Source organism: Anser anser (genome assembly GCF_964211835.1).
Source record: "Anser anser genome assembly, chromosome: Z".
NCBI lineage: Eukaryota > Metazoa > Chordata > Aves > Anseriformes > Anatidae > Anser > Anser anser.
The window spans coordinates 36326612-36349206 of NC_139723.1; the positions used below are offsets into that span (position 1 = coordinate 36326612).

Here is a 22595-nt window from a genome sequence, read left to right on the forward strand (position 1 = left end):
AGATTCCAAATTCAGTTCAGTCACCACTGTAGGCTGTGTTTTACATTTTTTTAAAAAAAGCCCTAGTCTCAGTGCTACAAAGAGAGGCCAGGGTTTACATACACCGCTAAATCTACCTGTCAAGCTGAAAATTCTGCAGCTTTAAAGGATTGTTAATAATTATGCAAGACAAGTTCTTGCTCCCTAAAATGTGTCTAATGATCTCATTCATTATGCGTGCAGAATTTGCCTTTCAAAATTACTTTATACAATTAGGGTTAAATTCAACTTGGTGTAAACGCAAAGTAAATTCACACCAGCAGAACTTCAGTGCACAATATGATGCGTGATTTGTTGCTTCTGAGTGGAAAAAGTGCAATTTTTTTGTTCCCTGAGTGTTACTTAATAGAATACTTTCAAGTAAGAAGATTATTGCGATTTGTGTCACTTCTTTCTTTCACATATTCCAAATTTATTCATGAAGAATTTTCCTATCAAAACTTCTCCGTCAAACAAGAAACAGAAGATCATCTTCCAATCACTTCATAGTGTTTAAATAATATGCCAATTTGTAGAAGTCATCACACACAAAAAAAGTATTTTAACAATCCAAAGTGCTAGTATAAAATCCTTCAAATAAAATCAGTTGGGGAAAAAAAATCCAATTGCAATATTGTTGATGTGATTCAGAAAAATAAAGTACAGCACTGGTTACTACCCATCTACCTGAGGACATAGAACTATAGGAACAGAAACAATAAAAACAAAGCACTCTCTACACCTGTTTTGCATTGTTAATTATCATAGTTTAATATTTTTAAACAATAGAAAAGTTTGCATCACTTGTTGATGCAAGTATTAACACGAGCTTCCATATAGTATCTGCTAAATAAACATGTTTGGCAGCTTAGCAAATATCATATGATTGCAGCATCCATGATTTGAATTCAGACAGTGATTTCTTCCTCTGCGAAGAGTTTGTAAATCAGAACAGCACACTAGTGGGTTCTGGACAATGTCTGAGCCCAATGAGTTTGAGGAAAATATTTTTAGTGCACAGACCCAGTGCAGAAATCCCCAGATCAGACGATTGTCTCCTTTGAGTTCCTTTTGACTGATGGCAGGCCCAGCAGGGACTGCTGGTTGGAGGGAACATTGGCAGACTTCGGGATTAGGAGTATCACCCGCTGATTGGTCCGACGCCATTCGTTGTATAATCTGCAATGATATCTAAATGATACCTGCAGAGAGAAAAGAGGTGCAGTGCACTTAGAATCACTTCACTCCTCTGTGGAATCAATTAGGGTTGCAGGAGGGAAACCTTCAAGTGGGACAAAATGCATATATTGGGTGGAATAAAACTGAGCAAAAAAGTAGTTGGCAAAGATCAGACCTAACATACAGATGGCAGGTTCCCCACATATCCACGGCGGAAGAGAAAAGCAGCTTGTGCCCTACCTTCTGCTATTGCCCACCGCCCATTCCCTTTTTATAAAATTAAAAATTGGACATCCTGCCAGTATTTCCCAAGAACTAGAATTACGGGTAGCCATTTACAACCAGATGAATTTGGGTTTGAGTTTTTAAACTGACAAGAAATGGAGCTGGCTGGATGGTGAAGACTTGCAGGTAGCTAAGGTGTGCATACACTGGCAGGGTCATATGTTCTACCTTGTAATGGCTTTATTGCTGTATGCATCGAGCTCAGGGTTGCTCAGACACAGCGAGGAGTAAGCCATCTTCTCACTGTCTTAGAATTAGTGTCTCAAACGAGGTTGTCTTCTGAGTTAATTTAATCAGCTAAGCCTCAATGTGGTTCTGCTAACAGTGGAAGAGAAATGACTGCTATGGATATATGCAAGATAGCTTGGCCCGGTAATTTTTTCAAAAATAGTTTACTGCTTATTTTAGTGACAATCAATTGCAGTGAGTTAAGTCTGTGTAAGATGCTGTACATTCACAGCTTTATTAAAAGCTGTTAGCAGGCTTGGTACCTTTTGGGTGAAACATGCCAAATGACAATTACAACGTTACTGAGCTGTGGGCAGGAGAGAACTAAGCAGTGAGCGCAGAAGGAACCTTGTCTTGTTAGCTATTCTGTTTTCATGCGCAGCCTGTTATTTGTCATTAATTTTTATGCACCTGTGCCACTTCTGTGGGTCGCTGCTATTCAGAGGGTAGAAGGTGCCATGCAGATGCTGTATCTGGAGGTAACATGCTTGGTTTGCACAGGCAGATGGAAGGAACTGCTGTTTGCAGCAAAGAGTTTGCTTCCAACCAGTGTCTCTGTCAAAGGGGCTGTGCTGCTCGGTTCCCTACCCCCTGCGGCAGTGCCAGTGAGGTGTGGAGTGACTGCAAAGCCTGGTATTTTTGTGTTAGGCACCAACATGCCTATGAATGTACTCTTCAAAATCCTTTCTTAGTGCAAAGGGGTGCTTTTAGCTAAATAAATGATTTACCATTCTATAAAATCCTACTAGGGACAGAAAAAAAAAATAAAATTGTTTTTTTTATTATATCTTTATCCAGTTGTCTGCTGTTAACAAGGGAAACCCACAGAGCTTTTGTTCAATAGCAGTTGCCCAAAGACAGCTCTTCCAACAGATGAATACATTCCCCACCTTTTGATCTCCTCTGCTCCCCCTGAAGGTAAAGCAGCCTGCATCTTCATTTCTGTGGAACATCCTATGTGTAAGGACATGAGAAATCTCTTTTAAAAAAAGAGCTGCAGTATCAGCAGAATTCATGTGATACTTTAAAAAAAAAAAAAAAAGAAAAGAAAAGAAAAAAGAAAAAAACTGCAAAGATGAATGCCATGCAAAGTGCTGTGACAGCTTCAGAGGAGCAAGTTGGAGTTTAGGATGGGTTATCCAGTAGCATCACATCAGAGTCTTTGAGAAACAGCTACATTGTTAATCCAAGCTTTAATTGTTTGTTTGTTTAAGGCATTTTTAGAGGATATCCCAGTTAAGTTTGACAGCTTGTTTACAATGGGTTCTTGCCTGAAGGCAGTTTCCAAGTGATGTCAGCTACTCAATTTCATGGAGAGCCAGCGTTTCTCATCCTAAACACTTGCACTGGATGGGAAACTCGAGATACTGAACAAAAGCCTGTTTTCACACTGGTCCTTGCCACGCTGAAGTTCTTTGTTCACCTTTTCAATAGGATAGCAAGGGGAGATATCTGTCTTTCTAATTTGGATTCATTTAGGCTAGCCTTTGTTTTTAACCAACGGTTATGTTCTACTGGAAGCTGCACGGCCAAATCCTATTGCACCCCAATCCCTATCGATCTTATAGAAATCAAGATTACCTAGGTGTGAGAAAGCAGAATGTGGCCCTGAATTCTTAAATAGAAATCTCCGTTTTGTCTGAAGCTTTCATCTTGGGCATAGCAGGCTATATATATATGTGGTGGTAGATCAGTTACAGTGATCAAACATGTTGGAAAAGTAACAGTATTTTTATGGAGAACTTGGCTGTTTTAGGGGAAGGGATAAAATAGCTTCTTGGATGCTAAAAACAGCATCTCTCCCATTTTCACTGGGCTACTGCGGTGTGCAAATAATCTATATGCCAGCTTTTGCCTCCAGAGAAAATAAACTGATTTATTGGAATTAAAATGAAGCTGTAGTTTTCTTAATTTTCCCAGGTCCTAGAGGAGCATTATATCACACGTTGTGTGTAATTTACCCAACAGTACTCAATATATTCCCTGTACAGCCTTAACTAAGCAAGAAGTACAGGATTCACCCATCTGCTAGGCCTTGAAAAGTAGGGAATAAAAAAAAATAAAAAATAGGGAGGGTGCTGCTGAAGCGCTCGATGGGGTTAGCACTTCTGCTGGCAGGTCAACCCTTTCCTTCAGAGTGAAGGCAGTGTGGTGCTTCCCTGTACACGCAGGCTGGGGCTTTCCTGTGTGACTGGTGCATCCCAGGCTGCTGAGCACACCGCCCGTGTGTAGAGTGCTCAGTGCTGTTTGTAAAGTAGTTGTATTAAACCTCTACCTTGCCTTTATAGCCCTGCCTTCTGATGAAGCATGTGAGAATGCGCTGGCAGCTGAGCCCGTTGGCTTACTTTACAGATGTACATAAACCTCGGCTAAACTCTTTCATCCCGTGCTAATGCTGGGAGAGAAATGAGGGCACCTTCTGTACTGTGAACAGAGCCCGAGCATCCTTCCCACCACGTCTCCCTCTGCTCTACCCACTGGATTAACTCGAGGCTGAACAGGGCGTTTACTGTGTCCTGAAAGGCCTCCTGCCTTGCTCTTGCCTGATGGACAGAGTGCCTCATTAGCCCATCCGCCTCCTGCTGGGCTGAATGGCAGGTTACAACAGAACATCTTACACAACTCAGTGGGCATTAAAGATACTGTATTTCAATTAAACCAACCGAGATATGCATTTATATCAAGCTTGCTATCAACAATTCTCCAAGTGCCAAATAACCTTAAGGTTAATAAAGGGCATGCAGATTTCTCGCTAAACTTCTGAAGGGGGGAAGTTATAAAGTGAATAGAGGTCATTTTTACCACTACCAGTGCAATAGCAATAAATGCTGATGGTGATTACAGCTGAGATGCCCCAGAAGTATTAATGAGCAAGGCTGGATATGTCCACATGTCACAAGTAATTTAACCAAGCAAATCAGCCAAACTGCCATTTCCAACTTAAAACCATTCTGATGTTTGTGATTTATATTATATATATATTAAAAAAAAAAAAAAAAAACAAACCTGGGCAGATTTTGGATTTCTAAGGCAGTCAAGTGCTAAGGCAATTTGAGCAACCTTTGCTTGACAACCCGAAGGAAATGTCTACACACAGTGTGGCAGGAAACCTAAGCGCCCCGTCGCTGCTGGAGTAGCTGCCTTCCTGTCAAAGGGCAGAGCTGCTGCTTTATGGGGAAAGGAAGCAGAAGCAAAGAAAAGTGAAACTGCAGGAGGCTGAGGCAAAACTCTGAGATTTCCCTACTACTGTGTTAAAATTAGCCTGAAGTCCTCTGTGGATGAGCTGAGGTTTTACTGTTCTGAACGAAGTGAAAGAGCTGTTACCTTTCATAGCCTTCTTGGAGCTCCTCGTTAGTTATTGGGGGGGGGGATTTTTATTTGTTTCTTCCTTCTCTTTTTCAAACTTATTGATACCAATTCAAACTATTCAAACTATTCAAACAATTCAAACTGATTCAAACTATTGATACCAATGCATAGTTAATTCTCTTTTGTGTGAAAGAGATAAAAAATGTACTTGGAGGAAAGGGCAAGATGACCCAGGCCTTGGAGATGTCTAAAGGATGATTAACAGAGGAACTGCTCATCAGGAAGACCGTTCTGTTGACATTCTTGGGGGAAACATCCTGATGTATGCCCTTGAATCAATGTAACATGAATAGTTCTATCACAGCATCACAGTTGAGTGAAAAACAAAGATTATGAGTATGGTGATGTGAACTATCTGTGAACTATCCTCCTTATACAGTAAAAATCATGCCCCTAGGCTGGGAGACCCCACCCCAGCAAGGGACCCTTCCTCTCTGAGGATGCGCAGAATAACTCTGTGGTGTCAGCAGTGTGCTAATGATGTAACCACTCGGGGGCTAGGGTCTCCTACAAACATGTAAGTGTAGTGATAAGGGATTGTACAAAGAGCAGCATGGAAAATTCTTAGGTGTGCCAGCTTTGTGGGAAACCACCTGGTACCTAGACTTGCACAACTCTTCCTCTCTCCATCTTGCTATCCTCTCCAGTGTCTGGGATTTGGGAATTACTGATCTGAAATGCACAGCATCTTTCTAGCTTTCCACAGAACTTAACAGCTATGTAACCACATGATTTCTTGTAGTTGTATATTTATACCAGCACTAAGCGTAAGTGACACTTCATACAATAGTCCACCCACTCTGCAGCACTCTGTGGCAGAGGTGCAATTAATTTTCTGATTTACTCTTTCCCTCACTCCTGTGAGTTGAATATGAAACCGATACTTACTAGGGTCCAAAAGAGGTAAATAGTGAAGAGTGCGACAGTGAGTGCAATGAGGCCAACAGCTTCTAGCCTACTACTAAAGTGCAGGTGGTCCACAGCTCCTCGTAGACACAGCCAGCCAGAGATGGTTGCCAGCGGCGTTATGAACAAGAAGCACACCATGTCTCCAAAGAGAGTCCGTTTCTCATGCTGGGGGCCTGGGTTCCTCAGCCACTGCAGGCAAAACGCAGACAAAACAAGTGTCAGCAAGGGGAGCACGTGGGACCTGAGATGAGCTGCTTGCTTGTGAAACGCGGGCCTGCCCCTTCGGGAAGGGCAAACAGAGACCGCACGCGGGACAGCCTTGGCTGTCCCTAGAGAGCTCCCACCTGAAGTTATCCCTCTTGCTGAGGCACACCTCCAGCCATACGTACCCACAGCATCATTTGTGCAGCTGTAGAAAAGCTGACTTGAGAAGGGGACACGTTTCACCGAAATGTGCTGGCAAAATGCTGCCCATGGCATTTGGCTGCTGAAATGTTTCAGAAACTCCCTTCTCAACGCAGAAAGAATCACACGCTCTTCTGACAACTCCAGAGCACAGACACTGTTTGTTAGTGGTTTGTATCCTACTTTAAGATTATATTTATTTATTTTAATTCTGCTCATAATATCGGCAAAGCCATTATTAACTTGCTTTCAGGTATCTGCATGCAAGCAGAGCTGGATTCACACAAGGTTACTTTTACTAAGAGGACATTAATCTTGCAGAACAGAGTGCCTGAAAGTCAACTGCTGGAGTGAAGGCTGATTGAACAGCTATCAATCCTGCATGCCCCTGTTTCTATAAACAGGATTTCAGGTCACAGAGGTGAAGGAAGTTCAGCCTACAACAGCACACCAAGCTCTTTTAATATAAAAACCTCATCACTTAAGTCAATCTTTAAACAGGATGACTACCAAGCCATGCAACTTTTTGCTGTGGAAAGGTGAAGGATTTGGGCAGATCGTCACACTCCTGCCAGCAGTGCTCCCGTTCTCTGCTGTCAGTGCAACAGAAAAGCCACGTTGGCTGCAGCAAGGATGCTCACCTAGGCATCCCACCTGTTCTTTTCAAACTCCGCTTCATCTTCTCCTGCTTTGCCTGCTCCAGGAAAACAAACGCAGCACTTCTCTCTCCATCTTAATACGGGGTAAAACCACTGTCAGGAAATCAGTTGCAACCAGGAGCAGGAAGCCACTGGCTCTAGCCCAGCACTATCAGGATAGGCCCAAATCACCAGACAAGTTTGTCTTGGCCTCACCGTCTCTCAGATGGAAATACACAGTGACTACTTCACAAAATTTGTGAGGTTTCACTGCAACACAGTAACACAGTGGCCTACATCCATTTCAAGTATGACTCAGGAATTCAGGAGAACATAAAAATAAATTAAAAAAAAAAAACAGTAACTATTTTTTTTCTTGAGTTGCCTTTTAAAATCCTAACAAAGTGTGAAGTGCCTTGTAACTACTTTGTATGACTATAAGCTTCTGCAAGAAGGTGCAAGGGAAGACGCTATTTAAAGAGGGAGGCTGAACGATGATCCTTCCCTTCCAAGCAGAGTCTAAACCCGAAGATGAACAAGAACACCCAAATGCCAGGAGCAAGGGCTGATGCCAACCAGCAGCAGAGTGCCCATCCGTCCGCTCACATGCTCCCACCCCAGGAGGATGGGACAGAGGGCAAAGGTCTTGCAAGCAGAGCTTGCCTCAGCAGGGCTTGCACAAAGTGAGGAGACTTAGCTTTACACTCGAACAGGTTGTCATTTTACTGTAAATTTACAGAGAATACCGTAAAGTCACGTGTGAAAGGCTCGCAGCCACTTTCCTCAGAGTCTTCATTTCATTTACTGAAAAACACTCCCAGGGGCGTATGCTTCACTGTTCCAGGTTATATTTGGATGCTTCTAGACATGACTGATTGCAACCTTCACCTTGTTCAATTTCCATGAATCCCCGTAATGAGAAACCACCAGGAAAATGAGAGGAACTGAAAGTGCCTGGCAGTGGGGATTCTGCTTTTAAAGGCGACTGCCAAAAGGGTTTTCAAAACATATTTGTTTAAAAGATGACCTGCCAGAGAACTGCTGAGCACCTGCACTTCTCCTTCACCTCAGTGGGAACTGCAGGTGTTCACTGCTTTCCCAAGGCAAGCCTTAAAAAGCCAGGAGCTCCACAGCTCAGCACCGTGCGTCCTGGCAGCTGGGTGGCGAAGAAGACAGGGCAACATCCCTGAGCCCTTTTAGCGCAGGTGACACCCTTGGACCACCACAGTCTGTGCCCTGAGGTATCCAGGTGGCTCAGCTAGAAAAGAAATGCTGCACCTGAGAGACACCCAAGAACAAGTACACACAAGGAATAATGCACGAGGGCGTTGTTGTCATCTCCCACTCCATGACTTTCACAAGATACAGTAGAAGGCACTGGGATTGAGACGGTATTTTATGGTGTTCCGATTACTGTGATCAAAAGCTTGAGCAGATAAAAAGCAGCCTGAGCATGCTTCACAGGCTGATGTCTCCAGGCGCTGTTTCTCTCTTGTCTGACCCACATGAACAAAGAATTAAACCTAAGCAATTCAGATATTAGATGAGGCCAGGACAGACAAAAGTAGTATTAAATAATAAATTAAAAAATAAAATGAAATTTTTACAGTCTAACCTTAAAAGCTGGTGTAATTTCACTAGCTATTTCTGAAATGGAAGTCAAAAGCAATGAATAAGTAACTTCAATGGGTATATGGATTTCAGTCACAGCATGTATTTTTCTCCTGAAGTAGCATACACATGTTTCTAAATATGCTCCTGTTTAGATTCTAGGTTTCAGTCTTTTGTTTTGGAAATGTGCACTGTCAAGTTACTTTATAGCTAAGAAGCCAAGTCAGCAAATCCTTTTGTGAAACTGAAACTCAGACAATGATTCCAGCAAAGTGCTGAGCTGATTAATTAGCATGGCAGTACAGGAGGGACTACCGCACTGGCAAAGAATAAGATGTAAGGCCGGATGCCACTGTCAGACCCGCACTGTGGTACTCTGAAATGTATTATATTAAAACGTGTCAATGTACTCAATTAATTCTGCAATAAATTGAGACCACGAGCAATAATTTCCATTTCTGAAAAGCAAGACAGCTCATAAAAAGGGTCACATTTGAAACAAGATACTGGCCTAGCTGGCAAGGCATTTTTTTGGTAAGTGCCATCTTAAAGTGAACATCGATTACTGTTCCAGATACACAGGCAGAGAACTATGGGGAGGTTTTGTTGAAATGACCCAAGATCGTTTGTCCCAACGCTGGGGAAAGGGCAATTCCTGTATGGGAGCAGCAGCAAATAGCCTGGGCAAGGCCACAGCTTCAGCCATGCAGCTCCTTGCTATGAGGAAGTAGCAAGGAAGCTCCTCCGAGATGCACTGGTGATGGTCTCCTGTGTTCAAGAAAGAATCACTTCAGCTGGTACAGAGAAGGGGCACCAAGAAAACCGAGAGCCCATTCTGCAAGAGCTGACTTTAAAAGTTTGACTCGTTTACCCCAGCAAGATCATGCTCTGTAAGTGCACCTTGGGGACAGCCAGAAAATGGGAGAACAGATGGGGGACATCAGTGAAGGAGAAGTGCTACTTAAGCTAATAGACAATGCTGGCTTAAGAACAAATGACTAACAATTGGCCATAAATAAATTTAGGGTAAGAGTCGGAAAAAAATTCCCAGCCTTCAGAGGATCCAGTTCTGGAAGAGCCTCTCTAAGAGTGGTATAGGCTAAAACTCCACAGTTAATGAAAGAACTTTTGAAAAGGATGCTCGATGTACGGCATTTGGAATAGGAAACACCACTAGCACATCCAAGGCACCTTCATCTCACACTCTGACATGCGTAGTACACTTAGAAGGATCTGTTGCAGTTACATCGCAAAGCAGTGTTGAATTTAAATGATTACCTACTCCAGAAAGATAAAACAGAGCTCCTGAACTTCATCAGTCTCTGTGCTTCTTCCAATTGAATGGCAGCTACAGCTCTGGGGAACTTTATATGGATTGTCAGCAGTCCCTGGAAGACTTTCGGTCTGTGTGCCAATTACTGGCTTCCAAAATTTCACCTGATATTTAAAACTTCACACAAAGCCAGATCTGTCCCCAAACCCCTTTCAACATGAATATACTGAGATGTTTACTCGACATTGTCAAACAAATTGAAACTTCAGGCCCCTGAGATGAGCAAATGCGCTCAGTTTCTTTTTAACTGGTTTATTTCATCATGTCTAAGCAAACATAACAAACCAGAGAAATGCTTATCTGAGATGTGAGACAAGCCGAGGCATGTGTGTGATGTGACAGAAAAGTGAAGTCTTCCATTCAAAGAAGGAAATAATCAGAACAAGCAGCAACTGAGGACCAGACACCTTCGAGAGGCTCTGGCTGGGAATTTATCAACCTAACGAAAATGAGTTGCCAGCAGGAAGCTGCTCCAAAACACCTCCAGAAGTCTGAGCTATTTCACCACTGCCAAAGGCCAAATTCTAGAAGCGCTCACTTCATAGATCTAACTTCAATTAAATGACTCACAAAAACTAAGCGAAGTACGTGCACAGTGTTTTCTGGATCAGATCCTAAGGCTACAATCAGTTTCTACTGAGAAGCCCTTTTTAGTTCAATACGTTCTGTTTGGAAAATTGATTTTACATAAATACTGCTTGAATTATACCAGCAACAAAGGAGATTCTGCAGAATATGAAGAAAATCCATCACACTGCTTTTTAGTTAAAGGTATTTAAATTGTTACCACAGACGAAGCAGGGGGAGGAGACAGGAAGGAATTGTCTTCCCTAAATGTGTTTCCCTTTGAACTAAAAATAGCTTATTACACATCAAACATGTCACTTCATTTCATTCTTTTCATGCTGATAGCCCTGCAGTGAATCTCGACAAAAGCAGCCTGTAAACAAGCAAAACTGCCAGTAATCATTGTCATTTCTGGTTTTATTCCTGCAATGACCAATAAGAGCATTTTCCTTTAGGCTTTAAGCCAAGAAAGGCTGATATTGCCTGTTTTTTTGAGAGCGTTTCTTTTGGATGAAAGATGTTTTAACAGACCAAGAGGACCGCTTATTGACCAAAAAAAAACCACATAATAATTACACCTGAACCGGTAGTTTTGTTCAAATATTTACTTGAAAAATTCTAAGTTTTTTTTTTTTTTGAAATGTTTTGAAACTAAGCTTACTGGAACGTAACTCAAAATAAAGTCTCTCAGAACAGAATGGTACGTATGTTCATTTCCAGTGCAATGAAACACTTTGGTTAACTCAGAACTTTTCTAGGTTAATGTTTTGCCAAGGAAAGCAAATATATGACTGCTATTTTTTCATTGGAAAAAAACAAAACAAAACAAAACTTAAATTTCAGTTTTGAGTTTTCCTGCTCAGATCAGATATTCAGTTACTAGCACAGCATTATTGTCGTCAGTGAGCTGCCTTTGGAAAAGTCGTGGTGATAACTGACGGAAATGATCCTTTAGTCCCAGAGTCTAGATTTTCTAGCTTTCTGACAGTTAGAAACTAAAGATCTGAGCTCTGTTATCTTTGCTATGCTAGTGCTATGGCCTGTTCATAACTGAGTCTGCACTTAACCCTCATTTTAAATAAAGTTCCAGGGAGTATTTTCATTGTTGATGTCCAAAAAAGCCAAAGCTACTATGTGAAATACCAAAATAATTTCACTTGCATGTTTTTTAAGTGGAGAGAGTAGAGTGTTTATTATAAAGATGGTCTAGGATACATTTTTTTTGCTGTTGCTGTTTTGAAAAAAACAATATGCCACAGTGCAAATGAGAACCAACACTAGGCTGAAAGTAAGCAAGCAGTGTACTGCAGGTTGTTGCTATCACACTACAACAGATTCTGCCACCTAGACCTCGGGTAGCCTGCAAGCTGAAAAGCAGATGTTTGATACACAGCGCTCCACCAAGCTGTGGAGCTGGCAGTGGCTGGTAAACGTGGTGTTCAGTTTCTGGATTATACAACGTTAATATCTAAAAACATGATTAGTAACTATATGATAGTTAAAACAAACAACAGAGCTTGCTGTGTTGCAAAAAAATCTATGAAACTTCTTGCAGGTCCAATTAAATGATATTGAATCCTTTAATATTAGTCTGGCTTACTGCTGGTCAGTTTTCCAGTTACCCACTTCTAGTTTATATTTCAGGTGATACTTCTAACAGGTAAAAGTTTTCAAGATACGTCAAGAAAAAAGGTTTTGTGGAACTCTGGGAGAAGTAGTTATTTCCTTTTATCTGTACGTTTTGCAAAGCCACCTATCTATTTTTGGATGAATGCCTTCCCAATTAGCCAAAAAAATGTATGCATTCAAGAAAAATCAATCAACAAAAATCACGTTTTTGCATTTTAAATACAAAGCAAGGCAGATTTGCTATCTGCAACACAAAGTTCAATACACTACAAATACCTTGATCTACAAGGTCAAATATACGGAAACTAATGATCCAATAAAAGCTTGTTAGCCCTCCCAAAAGTCAGACACACTGAAATTTTTCATCTTAGCAATTTTTTCACTAGAAGAAGCAACCTCTTGGCTGGCTCCTGGTGGTAGGAAATGCTACCTGCAGGACAGAGATGATAGCCCCGCAGCCTAGAACTGCATTAGAGAATCACAATGTCCACAGAGAAGTCACCAATACCATAATCCGAAACACAAAGAGCTCTACCTTTAAAAAATCACAGTATCTTCCCTCATTTTAACTAGTCCTGAAAGAACAGTGATTGGCCTTTTCCACGGCAGCTATTTCCTCTCTGATTGTTCATTTACTTTCTCCTAGGAACTTTCCTCAACCCTTGATCACTGGTCCTTTAAATTTAGCAAAGAGCAGTTACAGATGTGACCCACAATCTGCTTGCTGGTAAATAATTTTTGCTTTTCTTCCTCAAGATTTGGGTTTTGTTTTCTTTTGTGTTTGGCAGGAGAGTTGCTTTTGTTTGCATTCTTGCTCCCAGAACTATGAGAAAGATTTGTGCTTGGGAAAAGTGAAGCACTGTTGCCAAACTTTTCTGTAAAGAACATAAAATAACTACTTTGCTTCTCTTTATAGGACTTTATGAAGCTTTCTGCAGCTTGTTTTGGTCCTTGGACTTTTCCCCACTAGGAATGAATACAGAAGGGTATTCTAGGTGCAAAAAGTCACTCTTGAACAGCTCAGCTTTTAAAAATTGTGTGTGTCATTGGGTTAACTGTTATTTCTTTTTGTAACATGTAAACACATTTCTGCTAGAAATCTGCAAGGCTGCTTCAAATTCTTCCCATGTGACTTGGATCTCAAGGGGTTCTTTTTGCAGCTGAGGACTAGAAGGTACAAAAGCATCTCCACCAGTTTGCCCTTTTTGGGTCAAGACAAGAGGCAAGATGTATATATGTATGTATGCTAGTCAGTTAGAGAGTCCCTTGCAACACCCTCTGGATCTTCACGGACTCTCTTTTCCAAAGTGCTAGTGCTGTCCCAGTGCCCATTTGTTTAAGTTGGTGTAATTTTTTTTTCTTTTTTTTTTTTTTTTTTCTGGCTAGCCTCTCTTTCCAACATTTTTTTTTTTTTTAGTTGCTCATGGGCACTTTCCCTGTCGCCAGTGCTTCTGTACTCCATTGCCATCTTTGCAATGTGCTCCAGCGATCCCGAGTGCATCCTCTATTACTTTCAGAAGCAGGTGATGCACCTATCTGCTCCTGGCATGAACATGCTGCACAGACAGCCACAGCTCCTCTGTGCTCTGAGATTTATGGAAGACATCCCTGCTGGTGACTACGCCAAGTTACCATTTTCCTTCTGGCTTTGAGAGCAACCCTTCTACAAACTACATGCAGCAAATCTGGTGTGTCTTCATCATTATTTAATGTAATCGATTGTTAACGACGTGCTTCACTGAGTAGTGGAGGGAAAAGTAAGTGAAAAGAAACCCAACAGACAAAAAGAGCATGACTCAGAGCCTTGCACGAAAAGTAAATTCAGATTTCAGCGTACAGCTCCTGGAAGTTTTAAATTATAATGCAAGCTCTTCTTAACCACTTCCCCTCTTTCTTTTTCTTTTCTAGTATGAGCTCCAAAGGCAGAAATAGATTAGGGAAAAAACTGTAGTTAATTTCTACTCTTTATTGTGATGTTTATCCTGACTATTCATTCTTTCATGCTGTTTTGCTGAAGAGTTTTGTGTTGTTAATGAAATGCTTTTTGTTCTCTTGTTTGTTTGGAAAAAAAAAAAAAAGGAAAAAAGAAACGAAGAACCAATAGATACCAAATGGATTGGCCTTATTGAAAGAATAATGTAAAAGTGAAAGGTTTATAAAATCACCAACTGAAACTGCTGTAATTTGATTTCAATGTGTTTGTTTTGAGACCCTTCTAGGTGTGTCACAAGGAATATCAGGTCTATCCATATCAATCCCAGTATCAGACTTCTTTCCTCCAGCATCTGGGGTTTCAGCTACTTTATCCTAGGTGCTCTGTGACAAATGTGCTAGGTTCCCACTGTCACTGAGGAGACAAGGACACTGGGGAAAAGTAGGGCTACTCAGCAGTAGCTGCTTATTGTTCCGAGATTCATCATCCCCAGGCATATGCCCAACATAAGACTTTCATGTGCGCAAGCTGACATGCCGTAGACCTCTTGTTTCCAGCAGACTGCAGAGGCAGAGGTGCTGCACATCTAGTATGTGGTAGAATAGGTGGGATCAGATCTTTCCGGTAACAAGCCGTACATTTTGAATTGAATTTTGCAGTATCACAAGGGACTGAGGAGAATGTGCACGTACTGGAAACGTGTAAATTGACAACATATGTTGGATTACGGGCAAATAGACTGTAGTGCAGTGGATGACTACAAACAATCTAAAAGAGGAGCTCTGAAATCAAGAGAAATGCCTAGACTTGCTAAATTGATGCTTGCCAAGTGCCTGAACAGCAGCAAGTAGTCTAGCAAAAACATGACTAAATGGCAGCTCCAAAGAGGCTATGGAAAGTTTGTGCTACAGCAGATTACCTCTGCTTGAGGTAATTGAGGTTATTTCAGTTTTCTCAATGCCAGAGCTTGCTGGGTGCCCTCTCCAGAAGGGAAATGAACAAAATAACCCAGTGACCTTTAGCCTGAAAAAGCGCTTTTTCTATCAAACTCCATCTCCTACTTCGTCCATTTTAACAATGTACCAAGTTCTCCAATGTACGAAGAACTTAACATTTTAACATTGTACCAAGAACTCCTTCAGGCTGACCAACCTTTGACAAACACCTGCAGAGGAGATGAAATGTGTGCATTTCCCTGGTGTGTGCTTCTTTCACTTGGTGAAGACCAATACACAGAGCGCTTCCACCCAATGCAGCAGGGGGTAAAAGACAAAAACAAGAGGATGGCAAAGAGGTATAAAAACAAATTCATTTGTTTTCCTCCTGTTTTAGTCCATTTGTCCCAGCATCAGAGAAAGACAAAGGACCATAGCTTGCACATGCTACTACCCAGAATCATGACACAATGACTTGGGGCACAAAAGATGGGTGGCAAGGAACAAATTGCTGTCCTTGGATGCTATAGGTGCAGCCAATCCACACCATAAAACTAAATCCGTTGTTCAGAAACACGTTTCTTCTGGCAAAAAGAATCTGGGTTAAAATAAGAAGAGGTCAAGGAATGCATGAAACTTCACAATGAGAAGGTTGGATGGATCAGCCTGACGCTGGTTCCTGCCTGTCTGGTGCAGGCTGTGGGCTTCAGCAGATAGCACACCTATGGGGAGATGTTTCACCCCCAGACAACAGAAGCATGCCATATGTCACAGACAAAGGAATGTCACCAAGGAGAAGTACATAGTTTGAAACTTAGTTGACCAAAAAGAAGCTCATGGTGGAGAAAAGATACAAGAGATAAAAGAGGAAATGAAGGTCAAAATCAAAGCTATTTTACCTCTGCTTTTGTTTGTAACAAAAAACCAGGAAAAAAACAACAGCAATAACAACAACAAAACAGGCTGCTGCCCACAATGTAAGCTGAGGAGAGAAAGCAAAGCTGGATCCCTGCATTTGTGCATCCTGTGCATGAAGTGTGCAGGAGGCAGGATACAGTTGTAGAGATCTCTCCCCTCTATCTCAGCTAAAGATCTCCAGTTTGAGCACATGGGCCCACACCCTTAGAGTGAACCCGGGCAATTGCTTAAAAGAAGGTAAAAAGCCATCTTGCAATAAATTTTCATGGAGTACTTGCTCTCGTTTCATAATGAACTAATGACAAATTGACAGCATGGGTGAGGGAGAAATGGAATGGGTTCACTAACCTGCTCTGACCAAGTCATTAAGCGCAGCAAGAAATCCTCTGCTGTTTCCATAATAATGTACACAGGGGAGGGAGGAATATGGCTGAACAAGCAGCCCTGCCACTTACTGCTCACTTCATTTCAAGCCCACTACTGATGCAGCATCTCTTGGGTGCTAACAGCATGAATGCCTGTCAGATATGACATTTCTGGATAAAGCCAGTAAAGTAACTCAATTTGGTTCCACTGAGATTTCCTTCACACTCATGGCTAAGCCCCATAGGAGATAGTGATCAAGCCAATTAAAGGGGTAAGGAGAAATAATAGCGTTTGTTGTTGTTGTTGTTTTGTTTGTTTGTTTGTTTTTGTTTTGTTTTGTTTTCCCCATTTAAGAAAGTGAGTAGTATTTCTCTGAACAGGCAGAAGTATTTTTTTTTTTTTCCTGATGGAAAAACTCTAAATCTCTAGCAGAAAACACAAATATGATGATAGATTGCTTCAAGCATTTTTATACTACTTGTCGCTGACCAATGGATGGGATACAGTCTCCGCATGACATATGACCTGCTGAGGAATTACTGGATAAGCATGTATTGGCTACGCTCTACAAATGGCTTTATGAGTATAATAGCCCCTCTTGACCTCCCAAAATGCATTGGTAAACTCATCTTTCACCTCCACTGAAAGGACCATTTACCATTTCCATTATCTAGTTGAGAGGAACATTTGGAGAACTAGTTATCTTACTAAGTGAAGAGAACTTTGACTCTGGTATTGCCTCACACTGTCAGCTGTGCCAGCACCTCGCAGGAGGGGAACAGCTCTAGGGAGCTGATGATACTTGCCTGATTTGTCATCCCCTCAGACAAACACAACCCTTTATCGGCACTTGATGGAGTTAGAAGCAGGTGGTCACTCTGGCTTGTCTCTAGTCCAAACATTACAGCAGGTTTTTGTGAAAATTTGTCCTGCTGCATCTGATAATCCTCCCTCCATGCCTCGCTACCCCAGGTGATACAGGGAGATAGACAGGACAGTGCTCTTAGGGCACAGGCAATGACAGAATCTGGCAACTTGCATCTGGTTTACTTGTGCTTTGGGAACTTCCAGATCTGCTGTAACTGTTTGCATGGGGAGGTTTTGGGATTTCAAAGCACTGTGCATTAAATTAGTACAAACTTTAAGTACAAATCTAAATTATAGCAAAAGAAATCAAAAAGTTTGGCTGATGTCTTTCTGCTTAGATTTGTCCCATTACTCCTTATCTCTGCTGCTCTCAGCTTTAAAAGTATAAATCCGATTCCCTTCTAAATCAAAAAAGTACTCCTTCTACAAGACTGCAAAGGACTTTAAAAGAGTGAGTTGCTGTCATATTACAAGCTTTTCTGCAACAGCACGTAATTGTTATCGACTGTGTTAAAATACTGTGGATGTGGTAGCTGAGAAGCAAGAAAGGATTAGGTAGTAAAGAGAAAAACATCAATTAACAATGAGTACCATGTTTCAGAATTGTTTCTGCACCTGCTTCTCGTTTATCCTCAGCTGAGAAACAAAAGGCAGGTTTTAGTTATTGCTATTATATGTATATACACATAATATATAGATCATATAATGTATATAATATACAATATAGAATGTACATTATATCAGATTATAATATTATTGCTCTTTTGGCAAAAGAGAGGCTCCCTTCAGCAGGGAGCAATCAAGCGACCGGACTCCCCCAGCCTGGGCAGGGTTGGCTTTTGCCTTCAACATCTTCAGTCCCCATTAGCCCAGAGAAATGTCACACCCCATTTGTGCAGAGGAAGCCTCTCAAGCAGCCCTTGTGAGGGCATAGCCTAAAGAAGGCGGACTCCAAAATCAAACCGCTCTGCACTGTCTCAGCGTTGTTTGTTTTGCAGTTGGTATTATCCTGTATCCTCTGACCCATGAGTGAGGGCGAAACACGACGCCCTCTCTCCCTTATTTTTAATAGCGTGTCTCCTTCAACAGCTCTGCTACAGGTTACAGTAACAATGAAGGAGGACACGCTTAGCATGTGAGCACCTGCATCACTAACTGCTACAGCAAGATGCTTCTCATTACTTCTGAAAAATGTTACTCTTTGCAATTCACTTTTAATTCCAACACAAACCATAAATTTTACCTTTTTTTTTCCCCCCCCAAAGCAAAATAAAGGAGAAAGATCATTAACAGTGTAAAGATAATGATCTTGGCTTCTATTTCTTTTTTTTTTCTTCTTTTTTTTTTTTTTTTTTTCCCTGGGGGTACAAAAAAAAAGCTGGCAAATTTCATGCAGCCACTAAAGCATCTATAGTTGGCCCATAACTGAATTTTAATTCATAAGGGAGAAACAATTGCCCAATTCACTGTCTGGTCTGGTACACAGGCAAGAGGAGGCCAAAAGGTCATTCAAGAGCGGCTGGAGATGCCAGACACTGAGCAAAACCAATTCCTTCTTGTGGGCTTGACACAGAGGCTAGGTTTATAAGGCTCTTTGGTTTGTTTTCCCTCTCTCAAAAGCAAACAAAATAAAACAAAAAATAGTTCCTGGCCTATATTAAATGTTCTGAATAATGATGTTGTCGAGCAGTAACTACTGCTTTGTAGTGACACACCTCTCCTCCATCCTCTATTGAGCTCCTGGTGCACTACGTATCCCCTGCACACTGCTCCCCAGACCTCTGCTTCTGTTTACAGTGAAGCAAAAACATCATTCCCGTTCTTTTCGCTTGTTTCGATTTTGTTGGAAACACGGGTTTTGCTGTTCCTGCCCTTTCCTTGAGCTCCCACTGCTGCCTTGCAAAGCCCCAAACTGACAGCTTGCCCTTGTTTCGGCGGAGGCTTCGTGATGCCTACGTAAAAGCGGACAGGGCTCACTCACTGAGCTCTGGGGGACGTGCCCCGAGTACTGACCTCTACCAGCGGCCTGGGTTTGCGCTCCACTGCAAACCTGAAGTGGCAGAGCTCACAGTAGCTGGTGTTTGAGGACGACAGCCAGTGCTCCAGGCAGCTGCGGTGGATAGTCCCCAGGGTCCCCGTGCACTCGCAGGGGGAGAGCAGGTCTTCCTGGCTGCTGCCCTCGTGGCAGATCCTGCACATTGGCCGGTCATTGAAGGGGCTGCTGGAGGAGAAGGGAGAAGCCGCCGGTCAGCACGCAGGGCCGTGATCTGGAGTGTCCCTCTTCCTGCGTGCGTCACTAACTCACAAGGCAGGAAACTTCTGTGGCATGTGTGCTGTGCTCTGTAGCCAGCACAGCAGGCTGCTAGGCTAGAGACCGAAGGCACTTTGATAAGCTCGTTTAAAGCACCTCCTCGGTGGGGCTAAAAACGTGGAGGAGGAAAAAAGGAAAAAAAAATGCAGAAGAGGGCAGGTGAGTGCAGGGTGCCTCTGTAGCGCCGCATTTCTCACCTCCTTGCAACAGCAGAGGAGCTTCAGGAAATCCCCAAACCCATCAGGTAAGTTCCACGGGCTGGCGATGATCCGCAACACCTCCTCAGAGCCAGCCGACCCCAGGCACCACAAGCGGCCAGCACCGAGGGCCTGGGGGGCCGGGGCGGGCGGCACGGCGCCCTGCGACCCCCCGAGCAGCGCGGGGACAGCCTCGCACCCCTCTGCGGGACAGCCCCCGACGGCTGCCGGGGGGGAAAGAGGGGGGCGGCGCGGAGCCGCGCCCCGGGGGCGCGCACGAAGGTTGGGAGGGGGGGGTCGAAAAGTTGCTGCCGGCTCCATCAGCGACCCCGCTCGTCGCCCATGGGGCCGGGGCCGCGCACCCGCTACCGACCCCCGCACGTCCCCCCGCTTTGCGCCCCCCTTACCTGTTCGCGGCGAGGCTCCGCACGGCGGAGGAGAGCAGCAGCTGCCCGTCCTTGGCCGACACCTGCATGACATGCCGCGGGGGGCCGCCGCCGCGGGGCTCGGCGGGGCTCGGCGGGGGGGCGGCGGGCGGGCGGCTGCCGCTGCTGCTCGTCATGGCGGCCCCCGCCCGCGGAGGGGGGCGGCGGGCGGGGGCAGCGGGCGGGGGCTCGGCTCCGCTTCGCCCCGAGGGCCCCCGGCGCCAGAAGGCAGCGGGGAGGCCGGGCTGCCCCCGCCCGCCGACCCCTCCCCGAGCGCCGCCGGGGGGCTCCGGGACCCCCCATGCGCTGCCCGCACACGGACGGAGCCGGGCGGCGGGGGCTCGGCTCGGGAGGGAGCCCGGAGCAGGCTCGTGTCACGCAGAGCCGCCTCCTACCAGCCTGCGTGCGGACACAACTTGTGCCGGGAGGGAGCTGAGGTGGAAATCTCCGCTCGCCTGCGGTGCTCTTCGGGGGCACCAGCTGCGGCACCGGGAGCAACAGGCTGCGTGCCCCCGGGCCCCCTTCCCAGCCCGCAAACCCCCGCACAGCACGGATAAACCCTGCCCGAGGGGAACGCGTGGCCGCGGTCACGCGTGAGTGCTGTGCACTGCCACTGCGATGCTCACGTACCCACGGCAGGCGTGTTTCTGTCTGCACCGCGCTTAACACACCCTCCCCCCCCCGCTTCCCCCGAAAGCCTGGGAGACCACAGCACCAGGAAGACCACCATAGGAAGAAACGTCTTCAAAACCTAAACAGAGCGCCCTCTCTAAACAGAGGTGTTTAATAGAAATCTCGCAATGCGAGCAAGTGGCGCTGCCCTGGAGGATGCTGAGTGGGTGTCGGTGAGACTTTGGAGCCCCGCGAGGCTGTGATGGGGACGCTGGACCACTTGTACGATTTCACGTGGGGACTCGGATTCTTAAAAGGTGTCTAAAATAGGAAAAGGCCTGGGAATGTGTTCATTTTGTGGCGTTGCTCTGGCTGTTTTCGGACCATGAATACCCCAGAGAGCAAACTGGAGGCTGATGAGCCGTCTTACGGTGCATGTAATGTTGAGAGAACAGGGAAGGAAGGAAATCAGACTCTGGCCCTCATTTAAAATGAAAATGAGGCAAATGGCTGATTTCAAAACCATTAAACCATAAAAGATGCAGACTTCATAAGAGCCATGGACTCTCCAAGGAGCACAGAGGGACATGAATATCAGCAACGTTTTCATTTTAAAATCCTTGCTGAGACTGTTCAACAAGAATATTCAGCAGCTGAGTAGCTGCTTCATTAAGCCTAAAAAGCTCAGGCATCACCATGCTTACAGACCCATGCTACACCTTTCTATGTCTTTTCTGGATGCTTCACTGACCTCATTAAGTGTAACAGCGGGTTTACCATTGCGTGTAAAGTGACCATGCGAGCCTTTACAAACACATGCATCAGCCCCTTGATGAGTTCAAGGGCATTTGCTGAAGCATCAGATGATGCAGCTAAATGCAGAGCTTTGGAGCACATGTAATGTCGCCATGTTGCAGCAATGATGTTAATTCAAATTTCTGGGTACAGTACTGCATTGATATCCCACTTTGGTAGAACAAATACATATGACCCCTTTCCAGATAACATTCTTTACAAGAAAGTTAGAGTCTATACATTTTTTTCCTCATTTCAGAAGAATGCAATGTTAAATGGTGGGAGCCAGAATATCAAACGTTATTTCAGAAGCCAGAAAATTCAGAGAAGAGTGGTTGGATCTAGCGTGATGGATGCATGTTTGAAGAAATGTGTTGCTGCACCCACTCCTCTTGCACATCTCTTGTCTATCCAAAATCTATTTTAAGACTACCTTACGACTGCAATATTTAGCCCAGATCTTTTCCCTGTTCTAGTTTTTCTGCTTTGCCTTCACTGACAGTTTCTAATTTCCCCTTCTCACCTCCAGGACATGAGATCTTGTGATGGGAGGTGGCAAAGTCTAGCTGTCTTTTAGAATGGCCCTCCCACTCCAGCACTCTCTTCCAGCCATCACTGAGAAACGTACATACAGTTCACAGTGTGCTTCTTCTCTTCATCTTATTGTGCTATCACTTTGATCAGCTATACAAAAATCTCATTTTCAGGGTTTCTTAATGATCACAAATTGAGAAGTGCTGAGTTCAGACTGAATTATTTTTTTAATGTGTTATATATATACATAAATTTATATATATGTGTTAGTAAAAATACTGCATGCATTTTGTTTGTACCATAAGTGTGAAGTTTAGCAGGAAAAAAAAAAAAAAAAAAAGCTGTTAATTCTTGAAGCTGTTCTATGTCCTCAGAAATTTCAAATTTCTGGTCTGAAAAAAATCAGTGGATGTTTTCCTGATGGAAGGACATAATGGAAAAGCACTCTACTAGTCACTGACTGAAATATCCTAGCTGTGATTTATTCCATCCACTTTGTTCCATAAGTCCACTGCTTATGGACTAAACATC

The 22595-nt window shown here is 43.7% G+C and overlaps 1 protein-coding gene across 3 annotated transcripts; it reads right to left on the reverse strand.

Annotated features, from left to right (window-relative positions):
* Positions 1–763: 763 nt before the first annotated feature.
* Positions 764–20825, reverse strand: MARCHF3 (membrane associated ring-CH-type finger 3). Of its 3 annotated transcripts, XM_083816529.1 has the most exons (5): positions 20106–20825; positions 19204–19411; positions 5968–6177; positions 2601–2664; positions 764–1220 (listed from the first exon to the last, which is right to left on the reverse strand). In XM_083816529.1, the coding sequence occupies exons 1-4, from the start codon at positions 20258–20260 to the stop codon at positions 2647–2649; spliced, it is 591 nt and encodes a 196-aa protein (XP_083672655.1). In that variant the 5' UTR covers positions 20261–20825; the 3' UTR covers positions 764–1220; positions 2601–2646. The 3 variants fall into 3 exon arrangements, with proteins under 3 accessions (XP_083672655.1, XP_083672654.1, XP_083672653.1); XM_083816528.1 differs by lacking the exon at positions 2601–2664 and having other exon boundaries at positions 19204–19408; XM_083816527.1 differs by lacking the exon at positions 2601–2664.
* Between the last annotated feature and the right edge of the window lie 1770 nt (positions 20826–22595).

What these genes read in the sequence shown, in the direction of transcription:
- MARCHF3 (XM_083816527.1), bottom strand. Translation starts at nt 20,260, where the DNA reads ATGACGAGCAGCAGCGGCAGCCGCCCGCCCGCCGCCCCCCCGCCGAGC. An exon ending in CGGAGCCTCGCCGCGAACAG is followed by an intron (nt 19,412 to 20,105) that starts GTAAGGGGGGCG and finishes CTTCTCCTCCAG; the next exon opens with CAGCCCCTTCAATGACCGGC. An exon ending in AACCCAGGCCGCTGGTAGAG is followed by an intron (nt 6,178 to 19,203) that starts GTCAGTACTCGG and finishes TTTTGCCTGCAG; the next exon opens with TGGCTGAGGAACCCAGGCCC.